The 23,043-nt window shown below is 35.8% G+C and overlaps 1 protein-coding gene across 2 annotated transcripts; it reads left to right on the plus strand.

The window, feature by feature from the left end:
• Positions 1 to 11,613: 11,613 nt before the first annotated feature.
• Positions 11,614 to 22,709, plus strand: LOC125068920 (interferon regulatory factor 2-binding protein 1). Of its 2 annotated transcripts, XM_047678298.1 has the most exons (4): positions 11,614 to 12,493; positions 14,694 to 14,927; positions 15,314 to 15,555; positions 15,666 to 18,014. In XM_047678298.1, exons 1-4 carry the CDS (start codon positions 11,824 to 11,826, stop codon positions 15,789 to 15,791), a joined length of 1,272 nt encoding a protein of 423 aa, XP_047534254.1. In that variant the 5' UTR covers positions 11,614 to 11,823; the 3' UTR covers positions 15,792 to 18,014. The 2 variants fall into 2 exon arrangements, with proteins under 2 accessions (XP_047534254.1, XP_047534253.1); XM_047678297.1 differs by lacking the exons at positions 11,614 to 12,493; positions 15,314 to 15,555; positions 15,666 to 18,014 and adding exons at positions 19,440 to 19,530; positions 19,609 to 22,709 and having other exon boundaries at positions 14,796 to 14,927.
• The last annotated feature ends 334 nt before the right edge of the window (positions 22,710 to 23,043 follow it).

A 23,043-nucleotide genomic window follows, 5' to 3' on the forward strand; every position in this document is an offset into this window, starting at 1 on the left:
TACAAAAAAAAACAACAACCGTTCGTAGCTCGCCCCTTAGATCACACAGTCCGCAGGTACAAGGCCCCATTCTGTCTGTTGTGCCTTAAACGCTGTTAGTTTGTTTTGCCGCATTCCTTTAACGGCAATCTGAATACCGAGAACTTTGTATCGCTATTTACAAAGAAGCATTAATAACTGATAAGCGTGTTTGCGCATGTCTTTTTTTACAGGTAACGTAACAACTTCGATCTTTTTTATATAAATGTTTTTGCGTTCATTTGATATTGAGACCTTGAACTTAAGTTTAAAACAGAGTTCTTTTAATAACTACAGCTGTACTACTACTGTATACAATTCTGACTTTTTGAACAGCTCACTGATGACATAGATGCTGGCGGGTTCAAAATCTGGGTAAGCACCGCTGAATTTTCATTTGCTTAATTTATTTTTACAATTCATAGAAACTAGACGAAGAAAGATACCTGCACGTGTAGAATTGGAGTAGCGTGGTGGAATTGCTTCAAACCGCCTCAAAGGCAGAGGAGGCATTAGCCCACCAGTGGGACATTTATTTATACCCTGACTTGAGAAGAACTGGAGAAAGAAATTCAGCGAAATATAAAATATTAACAAGTTAACCACATTGCTCATGTTCATATCAATTCATTTTATATTCATAATCAGTTTCAAACTCGGATTGTTAAGCATATATCGCAAGCGGATACTGCGCACAAGGCCCCACACTGTCTGACCACACACTGAAAACACTCAATGCTGAATTCTGGGTAATCAGGCCTTTTGGATTATCGCCTTACCTAGAACTAAATGTTATAATTTTCCAGCGAAATCATTTGGTAGGTATATTTACTCTTTAGCATAGTAACGCTTTATGCCTTACAGTGTTTTGGTTCTAGGAAGACTAAGATCATAGATTTACGGATTAACCCTGATTTAGTTGAAGATCATACTTTTAATTTTATAATATTTTGCACTAAGTATGACATTTAATAATAACTTAACTAATAGTAAAACTTGTTTTGATAAGAAGATTTGAAGTTTACTCCACGATTCTGCTCCAATGCGGATTGGTGCATACTTGTGGACATGTGCAGGTTTCCTCGCAATGACTTCTTTCACGCCCGAGTTCGAGATGAATTATAATTACAAATTAAGTAAGCAAGATTCACGTCTTGTGACTGGGACATCGCTACAAGTAACTACTATACCTTACTAATGTTTAATCGATATAAAATATAATAAAGAAAACAATAATATATATAAATAAGTTCGTGTTCTCTAATTTGATTATGTATTTTATTTGAAACAAGTGTCCACTCGCAGCTCATAGGGCGGGGAGGCCATATGTAATACGTATGTTCTTCCCTGTAGGTACCCCTGACAACATGTATGCAAAATACAATGACTTTAATTTAACATACTCACTTTTCCTTTATAATATTAGTTCAGATAAAGAATAGTTCCTGTCGTAGTTAAATTCGAAGTAATCCCATAACGTGACAATTAAAAACTGTCTATTTGATTAAACAACATAAATACAAATATATATATATATATATATATATATATATATATATATATAATAACTCATTAAATACAATAATTTGAAATAACATAAACCTTGATAAATAAATCCGTAACAAGAAAAGATAATAGTATAAGTAATTACTAAATCTGCTAATTTATAAATAATGAGAGTTTTAATTATTAAAATTCTAACGATTGGCAAAAATTAATAAAGATCGTTTAAATAATTTAGCTAAAGCGTCCGATAAAAATATTTGAATAACGGATTGTTGACAACGAAAGCAAATTAAATTGATATGATCATGACACAGAAAGATACTAACGACGGAATATCGAAAAAAATTGTTTTGACGCTATCTTAAAATCTTTAAATAGTATTTCTAGATTATTAAACGAAAAATTTCCATTGTTTTTTTATAACCAACTTTTGTACTTTGTACTTACTGATTTTATTCAAATTTAAACAAAATTGTACCTACTTTAAAGAACTAAATATTTTATACCCTTTTGAGTCGTCATTATCTATAAAAATCTGTAATTTATTTTGAATACCATTTACATTTCGTATACCTTCTTTAGAATGTATATAATACGATACAAGAGTATAATTACTCTTTCAATAAATATATATAACAGTTAAAATATTCAAATCACAAATCACTATCACTGGCTGTAGTATTACGCTACAACTGAGATGCTACAACCGGGCCAAGGATTCGTTGACCGGGTCGACAGCCGGTTATTGATCCTGCCTCCCGGGTACAGATGACAGCTCGCGACCTCTCAGCTTGCGGGGTACAGCGTGCTAAAGGCGGCGCAAACGTCTTGGCACATGTGACATGTCGCAATCAAATGTCAAAACGTCTAAAATTCTGTGAGAGAGATTTATAATAATAAGAAACGTATATATTTATTTATTTTTAAGAATATTTAATTTGTGTAATTTAAATGTAAAATTGGATTTAATTCCAAGCGCATATACACCTGTGGCTCGCTTTTCAGCTGGTGTTCGAGCGAGCGCGAGCTAATAGCATGACGCGGACTTTCTATACAGCTCGTATACTAGTACTTACCGTACTAGGAGCTCGCAAGCCGTTTTGATTATCTCTGTTATCGAAATGGGGAGAGTGACTCTCACATCACTTGCACGTCGGTGCGAATCTCTAGTGGATTTCGACTGAAAGCGCATGCGTAGAATTCAAGGGGCACTTTAGGAGGTATTTCTGAAAAATGGCATGCCAGCAAGCACGTATTACGTTATGATATAGAATACCACTACCGACCTGCATTCATACTAAATAATTTATCAGATTCTGATCAAATTGCAGGCAAGTGAACTATAAGAGATAGTGTTATGAGGACACTTTCTTATTAATTTGTAGAATAAAAATGAATACATTTATAATTGAAAACCTAAAATAGTAATAACGAATATATATTAACGTGTTAGGTAAAGATTTAAATCTGTGGAATGTAAAGAGACTGAGTTCTTTGTAAGAAACCTCACAAAAGTAGGCCAAGGGTGACCTCACCTGAACTGTCTACGCGAGAGTACTTACCTCTTCCGCACGTGGAAGATTTACTCCTTTGAAAATGTACGCTTCGAAATGCTCTTTTGTGATATGTCTTACATTAAGAATCAATATATAGTTTTCAACTCGTGTTCAATGAATCTGCTTGTTTAAATCAAAATGATATAGAAACGTCAACAAGTTCTTACTTTTAAAAACTACACAATTGTCGACCACTAGCTATCCGCCGCTTCTCGCGGTTGCAATTTATTTATAAAGAAAGTGATGTAATATAAATATAATTTATATTGTATAGGATTCAGAAATAATGTAGCTTTCTACCAGTGATTTTATTAGGATTGAATATTTAGTTCCGCAGATTGATACAATACGCAGATATACATATTATAAGCAAATTTTATATATATATCTTTATAATATTAGCTTAGATTATCATATTAAGCGGATAGTTAAACGAGCCCAGTGGATGGAACCCAAGCTCTCACCACCGAATCTGAGATTAAGATGATCTCAGGATCGTTGGTGAAAGAAAATCTAAAGTACAAAAAGATAGAATTTTGAATTATAATCCCAACTATCCAAAACTTACCCAACTCTCATCGTAGAATTCAGCTAAAAGTCAGAAATATTTAAATTATCACATAGCAGCGTTCTTTTGGTAACTCGTTAATTTTCACATTAATTAAAAAAAGGCGAGTTATAAAAGTTATACAAGTAAGAAAGCGCACAGTCCACACATGATATAACAGACATTTTTATTGTTCGATCGTTCTTACATAAGTACCTTTACGTGAACCGGGAGACGGGTGTAAAGACCGGGTCACATCGGGAATCGGGCCAAGGATTCTGCAGCAGATGATATTGATCCGTCGAAAGGAGCTACGGGCCACCTCTGTGCAAACAGTTACATGTTCTATGCTGAAGGGCATAAGATCGACGATGACGTTTTCAATGTTAATACACGTGCAAGCCGGAGAGCATCAACCATATTTTTTGTGTACTTTTATTGTTAGTATCACATTGCCCTTTAAATCATTTTCGAATTTATAATAAAAATAATTATTGAGCTTATTTCAAGAGCATTAAGATTTAAAATAGCTTGTCATTAAATTAGAAAGTTTTAATTTATTATTTGAGCAACAATAATAGGAACGCATTTGTTTATTTTTTTGTTGTATTGTGGTATCAAAATTTTCGTTCCACAATTTCAAGTTCAGGTTGTACGTAGATATATTAATGTTTCTCTATTCGCTTGATTAATCTTTTATAAAATTTAATTATAATAATATACCTGTTCAATATTACATTTATTATTAAATCACGAGTAGAAAATTATAGGGTACTTAGCATAAACACTATTAGCTAAAACCGCAGCTTCGGCCAAGTGGAATTCAGCTTGTGATGAAAAAGCTTCAAGAACCTGTAAACAACTGCTTATTCCTAACACTATCACCTCAGAGGATGAAAAAGCCCATGTTCCTCATTGGGGATCAAGCTTGCTTCATACCAAATATATTTGGTCCATTATTTGGTTGTGAAAGCCAAACAAACAAGACAGACTTTTGTATTTATAATATTAGTACGCATTAGCAAAGTGTCAATTCATTTGTTTACTATGAAGACTACTTTATAAATATTATACAAAATAATACATAATTAATTTTTAATATTTAAAGTTTGCGTCGTATACAGTTTTCTAAGTAGGTATATACTGTGGGTACAACGTCGAATAGGGTTTTTCCATAAAGCAACATCTCACTTCATTGTTTTTTTTCCTATACAACTGTACTCACTTCGACATGTAGGTAAACAATAAATAATACAATATTAATATCACATCATATTAAATCCCAATTAATATTAGGTTAAACATTTTAAGTTTGAAGAACTCTCCAGATAATGGCTGATCCAATATACTAAAATTTAACATATATAGTATTCAAGTATTCAATTAATTTCAACCGATCGGTAAGAAAATCAGCAGTTAATCTCTTCTATAAATTAAATTACATGTACGCTCATGATATAAAATTTGCTCGACGAATTTATCGTGTATATAATCTTGTATTGAATGTCAGCCTCAATCATCCTAATAAAATACATTTCGGTAAGAAAGCAAATTTCACTTAATTTTAAAATATTAAATAAATATTAACCATTAATTTCATCGCCAATGCACCAACCTTGGGAATCAAGATGTTATACCCTTTGTGCCTGTAGTGACACTGGGAAACCCTTCAAACCGGAACACGACAACTAAGTTATTTCAAAAATGAACATCTAACAGGGTGTAACCGAGGCTTGGAATTTGAGGAAAAATCAATAAAACACGCCGTGGCAGGGGCGAAACTGCGGATAACCGCAATGTCGTAATACTTTTACTATCTCTAACGACGTAAAATTAACACGCGCACGATGCAATTATTCATTTATCTAGTTGAAATAATAAAATACTTCGTCTTTCGCTAATCTCTTATCGAGTTGTTCGACTGCGATATCAGCGCATCGACCGTTGCTCAGCGCCGAATCGATGCGTTCGACGCATGCTCAGTTCGGTAGCATCTCCGCTCAATACGTGGGAGGCTACGCGCCACCCCCTATTGCATCGCCCGAGGTAAACGACTCGCCAACGTTATGATAGGTCTAGAACCATACATATTCGACCAAATGTGATCTTTGAGGCGTAAGAATAACTCTTAAATCTATTCGGTCAATGTCATATCCCTGTGATGTTTATATTTCGTCATACTTAAAACTTGCTTACATCGACTTCAAATAAACCTAGTAAAATAGTTAAGTTATGTTTGATATTATATTGTTACCTCAAATTTGGTCATTTTATTTGTCTGGTATTCTGTTCCTCTCTTATAGAACAAATAAAATTCGTTATCTTTATAATATTTTTACGTGTTCTAATTAAAGACAATTCTGCGAACAATCTATCAAATACACATGTATTATTATCAGAGCGTGTTATCGATTGTATGTATTTTGACGTAACGACTGTTGCTGTGCAAGCTTTTCAAATAAACCATCGTCTTTCATTCATTCTTTTTCAAAATACATTGTACGAGAAACATGTATTACATAATTGGATTTGTCAAGTTAATCAATATTGAATATTTCGTAAAAAAATCACACATGTTTATTGCAATGTGAATATATTGCAACGTCATGAATTACTTTATCTTCAAACGTACTGAAGCTGGGGACCAATACCATTACATCGCAAATCGCATAATAAGATAAATAATAGTTGCCATTCAACTTAACGATAGTTGCGGTTCGGTCGAAGTTGAATCGAAATAGAAACAGCCTATCAGACCTCATCGTACACGTTGTAAACTAGAATCGGTCATTCACAATTAAACTGAGGTTTATTGATGTGATGAATAGTCGAAGTTGTATCGTTTGGAATCGGAAACGTATCGTAGTCGTTATAACTTAACAGAATTGGCTTGAACTGAACACAACTGAATAAATAAATAGTGAATTAAAAATGCCAGCCATTAGCTGTTTTAATGTTTATAGTGACACAATTTTAAAACACTTCATATCACCAAGCTTTAAAGAATTATCATCTATTAAAATCAAATCAAACATATTTTATGTTTTACTCAAGTTGGCTAAGATAAATGTAAAGCCACCACCACTGGTTCGGAAAGTAGATTCTACAGGGAAAAACCGGAAAGAAACTCAATAGTTACTCTTATCCATGACTTTAATTACAGAGATTAATTTAAAACATATTTCATTTTTATATCTATTGGCTAGCTTGTACGGTTTGCAGATCATGAGGTCCGTGTATGTCGTTGATTCAAATTCCGAGTCGAACCAATAAATGTATTTCTATATAATGTGTCTCTGTTAGGAAATTTTTAGTATCTACATTTATATAGTAGTTACATTTCCATGCTATGTAAAACAGTTGTTCCTCTGTTGATTCTCTCCCCGATCGTGGCGATTGCCTTCCTATCGAACTATAAGTGTGAGAGAGAAGGGAGAAAGTGCACCTTTGTTTGCGCGAACACTTGTGCAAGGGAATATCTACTACGTAGTTAGCTAGTCGCTGATAATTTCCTCCATAGCTCTATGGCTGGAATCTGTCATAACTCATAATCGTACAGTAAAATTGTGTTGTAACAAATTTTAAAACCCGGTTTCAAGTTTATTTGTACTTTTTCAACTGTAATTATTAATACACCAAATACAATCTGCGTTAATTAATATTTCCTACTTGAAATCGTAAATCAACAAATCAAATTCAAAATATACTTTATTCAAGTATGCTCATGATAGCGCTTTTGAATCGTCATGTGTCTGTGACATTTGAGTCTTGAATAAAATGTAAAGTTACACCGGTTCGGAAAGTAGATTCTACCGAGAAGAACCGGCAAGGAACTTAGTAGTTTTCATCATTTTAATTACAGAGTATGTCAGAAAATAACAATTTTTTTTTATATCCTGCTTAGACATCCATGAATACTAAGTCCACGATTTTTAATCTTTCGTATAAAAAATTATCTACGTTTCAATTAATATAATAAGACTTTTACATCTTAATATTCATGTTTACATCGGTTTACACGTATCTCTTAGACTCTTTCGGCAATTCTCGGAATCGTGACGTCACACATCGCCTCCTATGCCATTCTTAATGTAACTTGTTTTGAGATCTTCACACATCTGCAATAATGAGTGCATTTCAAGGCTAAACCGACTAGAGTCATAGTTAAATAGTTTTTTTTTATGTTTTAGGTAATTCTAGTCGACATTCATATTTTAATATTTAGCTTTTATTGCAGTACGGTAACGCTACTGATATCATAATACTGAAATTTAATTTAAAAAAAAAATATTATTAATTTAAAATAGAGACCTAATGAATCAGAAGATACTGGATTACATAGCTATTGGTATAAGTAAGGTAAATAAACATTGACACGTGTTGGGGAGTGTACCCAAGCATGCGCCCTGCGGCGCTCCCATCGATCCGGCGGACCCAAAGCGTCTATAGCTACTGGAGACAGCTCTGGCACCGTTGGAACAAAAGAAACCTAGTTAGACAGATAGTCAAGACGGAAAGGTGGCTTATGCGTGTATTCGTTTCACTTTATTTAGCAAAATCCTCTTAGTAATTTCTAATTAAAGCTGCTGGAAAATTATTACAACATTTGCAAAGCTGATAAAAATATGTTAAGACTTGTTGTTGCCCGCTACTTCGCTCATGTTTTATGGGTTCGCTGACTTGACAGCTAGGCATAGAAAATAACCCTGTCTCCTACGTTGACGTTCAAGCTCGCTTCGTACCAAATTTCATGATATTCAGAAAGACCAACAGACAAACAGACAGAGTTACTTTCGCATTTATAATATTAATATAGATTAGACAAAAAAAAATGCGTTAGGAACCACAACCAATAAAATTCTGTAATAACTACAAAATAATGTTGATACTGTCCAGAAAATAAAAACACGCTGGAAGGATAATGTTACAGTAAGTGTTAGAGTAGCGTTACGTAAGAGTTCATTACTAAATTCTACAGATCGCCAGCTCACGAAAATCAATACCCCAACTGGTAGGGCGTATCGCCCATGTAACGCTCACTCCACACCTACATATGTATATATTTTGTTCGTACAATAATACTCTTTCACCGTTAATCGCAACTTGAAATCACATTTTATAATATCTCCAGGAACTTTAAATTCAGAATGCCAATTACGACTAAAGTATTATTATTAATGCTACAACTGATTCTACATCACAAGTCACAGTTTCGAATTTTTTGAAAAATTAATAAGTTTTAAACTTTCCCGTTAGACATAGCGCGGGTCATACTTACAATTCTGATACACTAATGTTATCTTCTTAAGACTAAAGAAAAATAAGCACTGCTGTTGAATATTCATAGAGTCACATTACAAATAAATGCATGGTCTGTATAATATTTTGATTTTATTTACTACTAATGTAAGTATTAACGTTGGTGATCCGGTTGTGTGTCTGTGCCCTCTTAGTAGATGTAAATAAACATAGCTGGCACGTGCTGCTTCTTCAAACGACAGACAAGCTCCGCGCAAGCGTACTACCGCAGTGGTTCATTGCACCGATAACTGTTGTGATTTAGCTTTAACTAAATGTGAACTAGAAAAAATACCAATAAGAGCTCTGCGTGATGTAACATATCTTTCATTTCGTAGTAATTCTATTGTGATCCAGAAATGACACATATTTTTTTTAAATTACCATTACAATTTTAAATTGCCAAGGCACGAAGGATAGAGACCTCTTAGAGACCATGGCGATGAAAATGAAGATCCAAAACCACAATGGTTTAGAATTGTTAAATATAGTTCTGTACCAGTGTCTATGGGACTATATATCTAACGATTATATAAAATACAGATATAAAATCAGGTTGTCCATTTGCTTACACTTTATATATATTTTAGTCGATTGATGAAAAATTGTCCAAAAAGTGGTCCAAAAGTAATCCCATATGCCATATTTGTGTGGTATGTCCTCATGGTAGTTATTGAATCATATTATAAAGTACTTTTTTCATCTAATGAGCCCATTTACATAATCGTGGTCTGCTACACAAAATCTTTATTCATTTCTTCAACGCACGTTGACATTATATTATTTAGATACAATTCATATTAAGTTTTAAATGATCTGATATCGCATAGCGTGGTCAATATTGACCTTTTATCAATTGTTTTTTTTTTTATTTATTTATTTATTTATTTATTATATAAAAAAGTTTTTACAAAAACATAAGTTCTCGCCAAGCTGGTATGCTTAACGGCGAGTTGACTTTAAATATTTTGAGATGTTTACTGAATATCTATCAACGTTCTTTTTCGCCGTGCAAACTGTAGTTATATTTATGACTAGAATGTTTAGCAATACAGTACATTAAATAACCCGAAGAAATTCCGGGAGCTTTGGCGCATCATGGCAGAGGACTATCCAACAATGAATAGGGGATAGTTAATAATTATGACATTAAATCATTTCAATATTATAAAATGTATATTTTACATACATAGCAAAATAACCCATGTTTCCTTGAATGAATTAGGTAAATTATTCAGTCAACTCAAGTTCATCTGCTCCTTTTAAAGTTCTACATACAAGCGAATTCGCAATCAGCTAATCAGATTCAACTGAGAGTTTTATTTCATCACAAACAGAAAGGTAACCAAATTTAACTAAAAGTGAATTAGTTCAATTCACTTTTAGTTAAATTGTAAAAGTGGCTTGGTTTTTAAATCAGACATGATTATATTAAGTTAGACAATTTTTTAATTTTATCAAATAACCAATGATATAATACTGTAATTAAAATATTATGTTACTTTTAAATCTATAACTATAGGAACTATAAGTTTGATTAGCAAAAGACTTTCATTTTGACAAATTATTTTGTTCTTGATAATACCAATAATGTCAGAATTATGACAAGTTTTCTAATTTTAATACTGATTCAACGAAAAAATCGTTGGTTAGAGTATACGTGTTAATATTGCAAATATTAATTGAGATCGTCTCTTTGGCCGTTTTTACCTTAACGTTTTCGATACCACCGTAGTCTTCATTATACCTGACCGCATAACTGTTTTTCCCGATCTTACGCATACAAAAAGCGATGAGACTTCATTATTATTAAAACACAACATAAATGAGCGGCAACATGATGGTAAATGCGACGTTGCCGCACTGCACGCTCGGCTGACTCGTCACGTGACGTCACGTCTCAAGATGGCCGCCACGCCGTTTGCGTTACCCCGCTCCCGTCTTCCAGCCGGATCCGATCGTACTGCTTGACTTCAATAATAATAATAATTTAAAACCCAGCCGCCTTAAAGGAAACCGAGTGAGAATAGATTGAAATTTAATGCATCGAGCACGTCGACTGTACGCTTAGCACTAATTGTTATTCTACAACGGCAGCTGTTTACTTTCGTTGAATAATATCGGTTATCTTAGCGGACTCTATGATTTAGCGATTGAATTATTATTATAATTATTTATTCTTTTACGCTGGAAGACTAATTTAATTTGTATTTGTTAACTTTCAAGTTCTTAATATTTCCTTTGTCTTTTGTTTCTATTTTTATAAAGTACCTAACTGTTGATGTATGAATCACTTTTGTTAGTAAATTAATGTATCATGTACATACCTGCTTATGCTTATGCTGACTAACGTAACATCTTTATCTATTTCCGATTTGATTACAATGTAAACGTCTGTTTGTGTCGGGTTATTAATAAAAATATGAAATCATGATTCCAATAATTATTCGAATTATGATATTAACTATAAAATGTAACCCAGTAATGTTACTCCATTTGCTGGTTTGTTGTGCATGCACCGGGTTCGTTATCGCGCGATAAGTACGGTAGGGTTTGGAGGGGTAGGGTATGGGGGCAAGAGGGGCGCATCCGCGTCGGGCTAACGGCTCGTCCTCGGCGCGTCGCGGTGCGCGCGCTGACGTCACCGCTCGATAATGGCCGCCGCCGCCCGACCCCCCGCGTACGCCGCACCCGTCGCTGCTCAGCTCAGTCTTTCTCCGACCCGCTAACGAAGCGAGTGCCTCAACGTCGAAAAGCTAACGCGTTACATGTGATTTTAGTGTTCCCGTGTACCATGGTGACAGTGTTTTTCGTTACGAGTAATATAAATCTGTGACAATTTTTAAGGGAAGTGACGACAACCGATCTCTCGCACACCGTATTTTATCCGGCGGCGAGATGTCGGTGATGCAGAAGCGCCAGCACTGCTACTTATGTGACTTGCCCCGCATGCCGTGGGCGATGTTACATGAATTCTCCGAAGCGGTATGTCGAGGGTGTGTCAATTATGAAGGTGCAGATCGGATAGAAGTAGTTTTGGATACGGCGAGACAATTAAAGCGCGCCCACGGCTTTCAAGAGGGACGTGGTCCCTCGCATGCCAAGGGTGCTCATCGGGCGCCATTAGAAGCACATCAGAATGGAGCTGAAACAACAGCTCGTGGTCAACCTGCTCCACCGGCTCACCACGCACCATCTACTGGATTTACATTACATCATTCGAGACCTGCTACAAATGCAGGTCTTTTAGCAGAATACGGTGGTCGAAGGGAAGAACACGAAGGCAGGCGGCTAGCGCATTTACCGCTGGCTCACCTCCCAACACACGGTGGAGCTCGACTAGCTCCTGGTCTAACTTTAAAAAGGCCCATTGAAGATGATGACCACCAAAGTCACCACGAACCTACAAAAAGGCTCTTAGAAGAGCATTCTCGGCCACCACTAACTCGTGGTGACTCCTTGCCTGCGGTTTCATTGGCTGCTCCTTTTGCACCAGACCGCGTTTTCAAGCAAGAAAAACACCCAATGCGGACACCTTCATTTGATGCATCTTCGTTCAAAACGAATGGTAAGTTTTCAATTTATATCTGTGTATTTGTTATGGTTTTTATAGAATTCTGCTATGCAAGTATGTTACAAAAGTCGTTATTACAAATGTAATGTTGTTGCATATTATCGATGACATTTTAATTTGTCATATCCATTGTATTTATGTATTCATTATTTAGATATTTGAAACGAAGTAATGATGAATTATGAAAAATCCGTGGTTACTTATTTCAGAATGATTATAAAATTTGCCTCGTGAAGCGAAAAGGTAAATGAAATTTGTCACAATAATTTCAAACAAAAAAACTGGCCTTCTACAAGTAACTTCGTTCGAAAAATCATAAGATATATTCTCAAAAATAAATATAGGTAACAATTTTTATTGTGCATAGTATTATGTTAATATAATTTTAAAGCGTTTTTCTGTACAAGCAAAACTTGTGTCTGATGTAATATAGTAAAATTTCTAATGTTTATCAATAACAGTAGACGTGAACAATAATTAATTAGCTATTTAAGTCACGCTTCGCGCGATAAGAACGGTGATAGTTATGTGTACGTGTTCCGTGGAGCGATGCTGGGTGTTTTGCGCAAGCGTTCGCCAAGGGATTCATATCTAGGTAGGTGCATTAACTCGGTCCATAAATACAAAACCGGTCCGACTGGTTGAGCGTTCTCGAAAGCGAGCCCGCGCTCGCGGCCTCTCGCACACAACCGCACTACGTTCAAACACCCACGTAATGTAAACGCGGCACCGTGCCGTGAATGCATGCACGACAGCGTTCGGTGCGGCAACGTCGCGTGACGACATTTTCGCTCGCGTACGTATGTAGGTAGGCCGTCGAGCGAAAAAATATAGCGCCTGCCTACGCTTGGCAGAGTCGCTCGACCACATTCCGTTGGCGTGTGTGTAAGGAGCGCGGCGCGCCACGAGCCGGCAGCCAAAAAGGTCACCGTGCGTGACGTCACCACCGCCATATGGGCCGCGCCTGCTGTACTGCCCTCAGTCCGACCATCACTCACGCCCTTTCGCACGTTACTCTAATAAATTATCTGTTTACGTTCCATTTCATTGTGACATTTGAAGCGATGTGTTTCGTTCGCAGTAACATGTCTATGCAAAACACCAATTGCCAATACGTGCTATTACAGTTTCCACTTTTTCAAGTCTGGTATTGTAAAAATGGTAGATAGTAATTAACATATAATGTAGCAAAGGTTAGTTTTAGTTTGTCTTGTTTGATAGATTTCTGTTAAATTTTGCGACATATATTTACACAAAAGGTTAGAATTAGTAAGACTAGGATGAGCAGAATAGGCATTAGCCTTTTTGTGTATACATTATAAACGTCATATCTACAATTTGTAATATTGTTTTATGATGTTTTACATTTGCTTTTCTCTTGCCTAAACTGCAGTCCTTTTGACAATGTAAAAATGTATTCGAATATATAATATACGAAGTAATTATTACTCTAGTGGGAAATCGCACCGGGAATGCGACGTTTGGCAACGCCGCGCTTGCGATACGAGTGCTGCACATTCGAGTGTGCAACTCGCAAGACACATATATTACTTACCTACCCGTCTACCGGCTCGGTTGGCCCAAAAAATCCAGCGCTACACTGTGACCAAGCAATGACACATCGGCGCATGCTACGTAAGCGCGTAATAACACACAGCTATTTATAAGACCGTATGTGCGTGTGTGTACGTGTGTTTACTATCCGCCGGTCCACCGCAAACGATGTGTCATCCAACATTGAATGTGAGGTTATTCGGACAAATTGAAATGATGTCGTTTGAGCGCGACAACGTATCGAAAGTGGCGCTGTATACATATTATTGATACACGCTCCATGCCAAGAATTATTCAAATGTTGCCAAAATAAACGAACAGAATGACGTTTTCATACAAATGATTAAAGAACGTTTTCGCTCTGTTACCGACAGATTTTTTATATATATAACAGTAAGCATGATGCAATACGTCGAGTTGATTTGATAAATGCTTGTAATTGTAACAAAATACGATTTATGTGTTATTTTCCTTGACATAGCCGTTTGTTAGTTGATATAATGATGATATCTCATGTTTCTGGAACTTTAATAACGACTTTTGTAATATCCGATGCAAATTAATCTTGAGTTTTATCTAATTAAAAGAGTTCTTGACATTTTCGAATGACAAACACTATATGGAATCGGATTTCTTTTAGGATATGCTAACAGCGCTCCAATTACAAATGGCTCAGCGGGATCCCCACTTGGACGTACTGCTGGCTCCCCACCAGTAACAGGAGCGGGAGCCGGTCCTTCCCCGATGGCTGCTCTCATGTCTGTTACGGACACGCTGCCTCCAGGGTCACCGCGTTCAGCTGGAGGATCACCTCCCCAGCCGCCGCCTCAGCGTTCTGCTAGCCGCTCGAGCCAACACTCGCCCAATTCATCAGGTAAGACAGCATGTGTGAAAAGTAAAGTTAATTAACAAAACAAGTCATGAGAGAGGAAATCTTAGATATCTAACAACAAAATGTCATAAAAGCTAAAAGACAATAAACCTCGGAACAAAAAATGTTTTTAAATTCAGAAAAACCTTAAATCGGTTCTTAATCGTTTGTTACGGCTATCGTTTTGCCACGACATGGGTCGGACTCGGGCGGGCGTCCGATGGCCACGCCGGCCGAACTCGGCGTGGCGCCCGACGACCGCTCGCACTCAAGCTACAGTCTGCTGACAAAAGCGATACTATAATATTCAAACGTTACCTCTATGACTAGTCGAAAATGATAATATAAATTAGCAGACGGTAGCTAAATATTGTCCTCCGGTCCGGCAGGGTCGAACGGCGGGCGGCGGTCGTCGGGTTCGCGACATGTGTCGTCGACGACCTCGGTATCGTCCACGGAAGCTGGAGAAGGCGCCGAGGCCGCTGCGCCCGCTTCCGCGCCGCTGCTAAAGTGCACGCTCTGCCAGGAGCGCCTCGAAGACACGCACTTCGTACAGTGTCCCAGCCAACCCCACCATAAATTCTGCTTCCCCTGCTCCCGGGATTCCATCAAGCGACAGCAAGGATCAGAGGTGAGTCTGACTCTCGAAGTCAAAATTGTTCTTTTGTTACGCGTTCTATACATTCGTTGGAACCGCTGCCTTACTATCGAATGAAAGCTTATAAAAACTTTCGTTTCCAGGTATACTGTCCCAGTGGAGAGAAATGTCCCTTGGCAAATTCGACAGTCCCTTGGGCCTTCATGCAAGGCGAAATCGCCACGATCCTCGGCGAAGAGTTCAAACCGAAGAAGGAGCGTGAGACCTAGGGCCGCGCTATGCAGCCCCGACTGTATCTCTTGTCCCTCCCGCTGTGAGCAGTGAGCACACGGGAGGCGGTGCCCGCCCGGCGCTCGGGCGGGCGCGTGGCCCACGGCGGACCGAGCACTTGTATATACTTGTAAATATGTAGCAGCCCCGGCCGGCGGCTATGGACCGTATTCAGCGTAGTGCATTCGTCGTCGCGGACACGTTTGGGATCGGTAGCGTTAAGTGTTTCGTGACGCTATGAGACATGCAATATTCTGAATATAGTACATATCCGTTTTCGAAGATTTTATGATTATTATCCTGATACTTTGGGGAACGTCGTTTTCACGAGGGCGAAACGTTTTTCTGAAGTCATTCTCGACGGGCGTGAGCGGCCATTGCGGACCGCACTTGTGTTAATCGGTGGGATTTCTTCGGATGCCATTTTCTTAGTTACCTTTAGGTTCCGAACCATAGTTGACTTGGCATTTATTTATATTGTGATTCTATACACTATACGAGTATTATGCTATATATGATCATGACATATTTTGTGTAGTCGAATACTGACTGTAAAAATGTAGTTTCTCGGATATTCGAAGCGCGTCGCGCTCTGTACAGATATATTAGCTCGATGCATATTTGTATTTATTACATTCAGCGCATGAAAATAGTCTTTATGTTATATTACGAAGCGATTTATTCAGAGTGGCTCGAGTTCCGTTACTGTGTTTCATTCGGCGAAAAGATTCGGCCCGGAAGTGACTGTTTCTTTTGTCGTTGCTATGAGATTGGGAATCATTCGAAATTGTAGTTATTTATCGTTTAGCTCCTCGGAGCTCTCGTTTGGGTTGTTTCGTAAAGATAAGTTACGTGAGTGGAGCGGGCCGGCGGGCAGTATGGCGGGATCGCTCGTACCTAGTCATTTTGTGAAATGTCAAATTGTCATCCGCGAGCACGCGGCCGTTATAGGAACTCTTAAAACTCGCTGCTATATTTGTATAAAGTGAAGTAATTATCATTATATTATTATTATATATGTCATAATGTTATACAGTTCGTAGTTGTCAATTTCGAAGGCTATCAGACGACGGCCGGCTGGCTTTGAATTTTGCTTTCGCATTCTATGTTGGCATCGGTTCTGGGTTTATGAAGCCTCGCGACCGACGCGACCGACGCGTCACTGAGCCTGGTCTTGGATTTTCTCGTTTCTCTTTATCTGTAGTGTCGTATTTGTTGACGAGACGCCTCGTGTCTTTAAATACTGCGTATTTCAGAACATACAATCAAATTGATATGTCCATTATTTATTTTAGTGTTTCTTGTACATATACGTACGTTGTATATACTTTTGTCTACTTGTAAATATTTAAGATAACGTTATGGTACGGCCGCTGCGCTGTCCGGTCAGTATTATTAAGTACCGTCAAAATTGTAGTTATTTATAAACATCACATTATTACGTGCTACGTGCTGAATATTACTCTATTGATATGTAAACATGTCCGTTATCTCCGTACGGATCTGTGTGTTTATGTATGAACTGTTGTTTTGTGTATTTCAATCAGATTCATATCGCATGCATTTTTTTCTCGGATGCCCGCGTACCTCTTGCTATGTTTAAGAAGATACATAATATTTAATCTTTCTTTTGTACTGTTTGATACGTTCTTTGATGTTCTTAATTATTGCTTTTGAAATTGTCATAACATGAACTAACACATATACGATGGAGTTTTTTTTTTTAAAGTTTTCTGATAGATTTCGAAATTGATCGCGATCAATAGATCTTGCCCGTAAACGGGCTCGTCGGAATAAAGTTCGCCAATAAATGGCCAATAATAAAGAATTGTAAGCACAAAGTGTGCGTCTTATTTTATTTGCCTTTGAAATGTTAAATGTAAGATGTGTAATTATAATAGTTGGTTTAGTTCACGACTAGTAGATGTTACTTTCTCTGATTAAGAATTATATGTTTTGATAATAAAATAAATGTTTAACGATAATGGAACCCTGTCAATGCAAGACTACTAATACATTTTTAAATATATCAATAGACTTGCATTTAACATCTCAAGGAATAATAGTCCGCCTTTATGGATAGGCTTGTTTGTAGACGGTGAACAATCGCCAGAAAATAATATGAGACTTGTATCTTTCTTACTGTAAGCAGCAAATGAAATGCTTCGATTAAGACGTTAATGTACATGTTGGTGAAATACAATTGATGTGATTTTGTAAAATTGACCTTTTATTTATGATACCATACCATCTCACGAACCTGTCCTTTCATAATTCATGATACGGATAAAAAACCATCTGGCAGCGCGTTGGCATTGTAACTAATTACTTTTATAATGCAAATGTGCTTTAAAAAGACTACTTTTGTTATCCCTTCCTTATATTTTCTTTTGCTTTGTTATAGTAGATTATTTTATTTATTATTACAGCACCACCTATCTCATATCGTATGAGTATATCACTTACACCGATGATGGCCTAGAAGAGATCGCTATATAGCGATAAGGTCGCCAAAATTGTATGCTACTTTTATTTAGACTGTATCCATGTACTGTATTTTTTTCTCTGTGGTTTCCAATAACGTAAGTAAAGTAGCAGAATCTAACAACTATAGCGCCGTTTCTTTACATTTGTCTTAAATATCTGATGAAATAGCCAGTCGGCGACTATAGGCGGTATTTATTTGAACTGCCTGTTCACACACGGCTTAATAACAAAAAAGTCTCACTTAGCCAACAAAGTTTCCACCACAAGCATGGAGTGAACTTAATAAGAACAAGTAATTAACAAATATTATATAAAATAAGGTATTTCAGAAATAAGTGTCTCTACTTTAATAAATCTTGCAACAAAGGCTGTTTAGTTAGTATTTTATTTTATTGGATCCATACGGGTAATACTTTTCCAGATCTAGGAAAAGCTTTCCCCAAAGGGTATTATTTTCTTTTCTGTTCTTTATATAAATACATTAATTATACAAAAAACTGGATAGTTTTGACGCATGCTCCATGTCCACATACGGATATTTTGGAATAACTACTACACTACTAATAGACATAAATCCAGTAAAAACTGGATTTCAGTGATAGTTCGCCTTGTTGATTTTGGAAATAGTTTCACCCATACCCATTATTTAAAAAAGAATAGGTTGCAAGATAAGCTATGTTCAACGAACTTAACGTGTGATTTTCTTTTTGTTTACACTGTTTCGTTTGATAGCTAAAAAATCTGTAACTTTGCCTTCTTTGTATTTGTAATTCATTAAATTATTGATTCTCTTTGATCTCACAAGGAAATCGGAAGCAGCAAGGTTATTTTTCTTTTAAAACAAGGAACATTACTTCAATCGACTTCATTAGTATAACTTCGTATAGATACGTTGTAACGTTGACATTATTAGTTTATACGAAATAAATATTTTCGGCTCAATAATTGATTACATTTTATCTCGCAATATTATTGAAAACATATTTATATGTCATTCTTGTTCTTGCTTATATTACTTAAAATAATCGTCATTTTAGAACAACTTACTTAATTTACAAACAACATCTCTTACTTTTTTATCAAAAAAAAATATACTAGATGAAACACTAGATAGACACATAGATAGACTTAAAATAAACGAGTAAATTCCTTGTCGACAGAACGCAGCGGGACAGAGAGGATGCCGGAGCCGCTATGTTTGACCAACAGATGAGACCCGAAGAAACTCGTTATCCAGTCGATCGATATTTGGTAAGCAAAAATACACATACGACTTTATATAAATATTATGTAATTAAACTTACTCATGAGTTCAATTTTTGTTTTCAGGTTGAGAGCAGCAAAAAACTTGATATGATTAACATTATAGATGATGATATTTGGAACTCCGAGCCAGCGTTAAAGCCCGAAGATGAAATTATTTTAAGAAAGTTGCATGACATGCTTCAATCGACCGCGGACGACTTAAAGCTGCTTTCGGGAGAATTCTCGAAATATCATGGATTAGATGTTCAAAAGAAAACATTGCCAATGCCTTTAGACGAAGAATTTAATGAAAAAGTTCATATTGAAGAAGTTGTAAATGCTAAATTTCACGGACACAACATTGGTGAAACTAGATCTACACCAAATAGAATGCATAAGGATGTTGTCGATGGAATTTTACAATCTATAGGGAGTCAGCGTAACACTAAGCAGTTTGTTCACCACGGTGTTCAAGTTAATGAAGTGCCAATACTTAAAAAGTCATCTTTAAAAAAAAAGTTGGGCGTATCGCGCACCAATGTTGTTCAAATTAACGAAAACCTCTCTAAACCAATAAATTCACCTGATTCTTCCATACATACTAAAAACAAAAATATGAATTCCTATACTGAAATTGCCTATAAAACCGATGAGTGTAAATCGTTATCAGTCAAAAACCCATTACAAATACAAAAAATGCCAAGTATCAATATAAGAAGTGAATTAAAAGAACAGAAAGTTTTACAACTTGATATAAATCCCGAAAGTAAAGATATATGTGAAAATAATTTTTTTAAACACAATGCTTTAGTAATCGAAATTAAGCATGAGGATACACCTAAACCAGTTTCTAAAAAGACATTTACATTTGATCATATTCAGCTCAATGCAGCAAACGATAAGCCAATAACACGGAAAATCTCTAAAATGTCGGCTTACGAAAGTTGTGAATCAGCAAACAACAATAGTTCTGAATCGCAGGATAATTTGAGAAAGCAGAAAATAAAAAGCACGATAACATTAAGGGCAACTCAACGTGCAAATCTTCCTAATGGCCATAAATCTAGAAAGAATATCGTGAGTACAAAAGATATAAAGCGTGACAGTAAAGTTAGTGTTGATGAATGGCAGAAACGGTTAAAAACCGTTTACGGTGAAACATCAAAATTAAGAAATTCAGGGATAAAAGTAACAAAAGTTTCCCCCAAATTGTCTAACAAACAAAAAAACACTTCTAAGCCTAAAATAACACCAAATTCCTCAAATAATACTGAGTATATACCCTATTCGAAATTAACATTAGGAGGAGTCAATGTAAGCGACATTGAGAGAGAAATTTCTAGTATACCTCGTAGAGGTGATATAGTTTTGAGTCCTATTTTGGATAAAATACTAAGCAGCCGAGAAAATTCATTTCACAAGGATACTCCTAGAAAAAATAAAAGCCCAAAAATCCTTACGACATCTGATGAAAATTTATTGCAAGACGTTATGAATATTGAAAAAGAAATAACTCGGACCTCTACAGTGAAAAATAGTAACAATGATAATCAAATATCGGATAATAGACAAATTAATATAAATTATAGTTACAGAAAAGGCGATAGTTACGACGATGATTTCGAAGATGAAAAATCAGATGGCTCAAATAAAACCCAAGTAAGCGATTTTGAATCATTAGGGAGTAAACCATCTAACAATTCTAAACAAGATAAAAATAACGATCTTACTGTCATACCGGAAAACAAAATGAATCAGGATGCTAATTTACAAAATAAAACGTTTACAAAGATATCAAATCTATCTTTTAAAAATACAGTTGATATATTTGAATTTATTCATTCAGTTGAAACTCAAGACACAGGTACACAAAGTAATACATCAAATAAAAGAACAATTCAAGAGACTCAAACTTCTTCTAGTGATGATAAGCCTAATGTTCAACCGATTCATAATGATTTATGGCCTTCTTCAATCGATCCACGTGGAGAAGTTGAAAAAATGTTTAAACTAGAAAAAGAATTTATTAAAAAGTTAATCATTGACGAATACGGCGACTTATTGGAAAAAGAATTCAATAAACCTTCAACTTCAAAAAACATAGATAACAATAACACTGATAGAAACTTGTCCTCCTTTCAAAAGAATACGCAAACGTCTCCGGCTCACGTTAAAAGTGTAATGACGTCCCCGACTAGAACAAAAACAAGGACAACTTCACCCTTTGCGTTATCTTTATCCGTGGACCAGAAAACAAGTCCAATAGTTGTCGTATCTAATGATGAACAATTGAAAGTTGAGATAGAAAATGATGAGGATCTTGGCATATCCGTTAATTTGTCGTCACCTAGATTCAGTCTGCGTTTGCCTCAAACTTCTCGAGAGGTTATTTCTAATATTAAATCTGGTCTTTCCAATAAAAGAGAACAACCGAACAATGTACGGAAAAGTATATCATGTAGTTCAAGTTCTGTTGATGGCGATTACTCTTCATCCGACATAAGCAGCTTGGGGGAAATTCATAAAATGTATAAAAGAAGACTTAGGAAAAGTAGAGTTCCATCGATTTCTGAAATGAGTTCTTCTTCACCTTCTGTATCTAGAAACTCTAAATATAGTTCAGATTTTTCTGGCAACGTTAGGCCCTTAAAGAGCGAAGGTGAAGCTAGTATAGACAAGAAAAACAATAAAAGATCTAATAAACTAAGTAAAAGTGAAGGAGAAATGAGCTTTGGACAACTTTAGCTGTCATTCGCGCTTGTAATTTACTGTAGGCAACATCAGGAATATTGCATTTTCTTCAGGCCTTATATTGAATTATATTTTTGTAGCGAATTAAGCGTTGCCTGTAATTTTTTTTATTCACCTAAAGTACAAATCGGTTATCGCATATTTACTTGTGATATTTTTAATTTTAAATAGGATTAAGAATACTTACGCAAAAATATATTTTAATATGCCATTTAGACATAATATATATAGATTTTAAGGATTTTTAAAATATGAGACATAATAAAGAGTTTTTATTACTTTTTATTTTATTTAACTTAAGATTAGAAAGGTAGATATTTTACATGTTGCTTATCTATAGAAGAGTGGTTCTACTCACTTCGTTGGTGGTTTGTATTGGCGAAATTTAGAATTAGAAAAAAATAAAGCGATACTTAAATACAAGTAAATTATTACTAACCTAATTTATTTTTTTCACCTTTAAACTACTTTTAACCTTTTAACTATTCTTAATTATACAATTATCCTAACTTTGATTCTAATTAAGAGGAAGAGTTTTCTTCAGCTACTTTGTCATGGTATTTTCATTATCATCGACTTATCTCAGTACGGTCGAATAATTAAGGTACAATGTTTATTTTCATTACTGAAAAATATCTCAGGATAAAAATCTCTATTTTATTTGATAATATGTAATTTAAAGAAGAAGCCTTTATAGTTTAGAAAATTTCGTGTATATGCTGTTGACCGTAGAGTGTTGCTTTCGTCTGCAGCTAATCCACGGCTTAG

Source organism: Vanessa atalanta, chromosome 14, assembly GCF_905147765.1.
Source record: "Vanessa atalanta chromosome 14, ilVanAtal1.2, whole genome shotgun sequence".
Classification (NCBI taxonomy): domain Eukaryota; kingdom Metazoa; phylum Arthropoda; class Insecta; order Lepidoptera; family Nymphalidae; genus Vanessa; species Vanessa atalanta.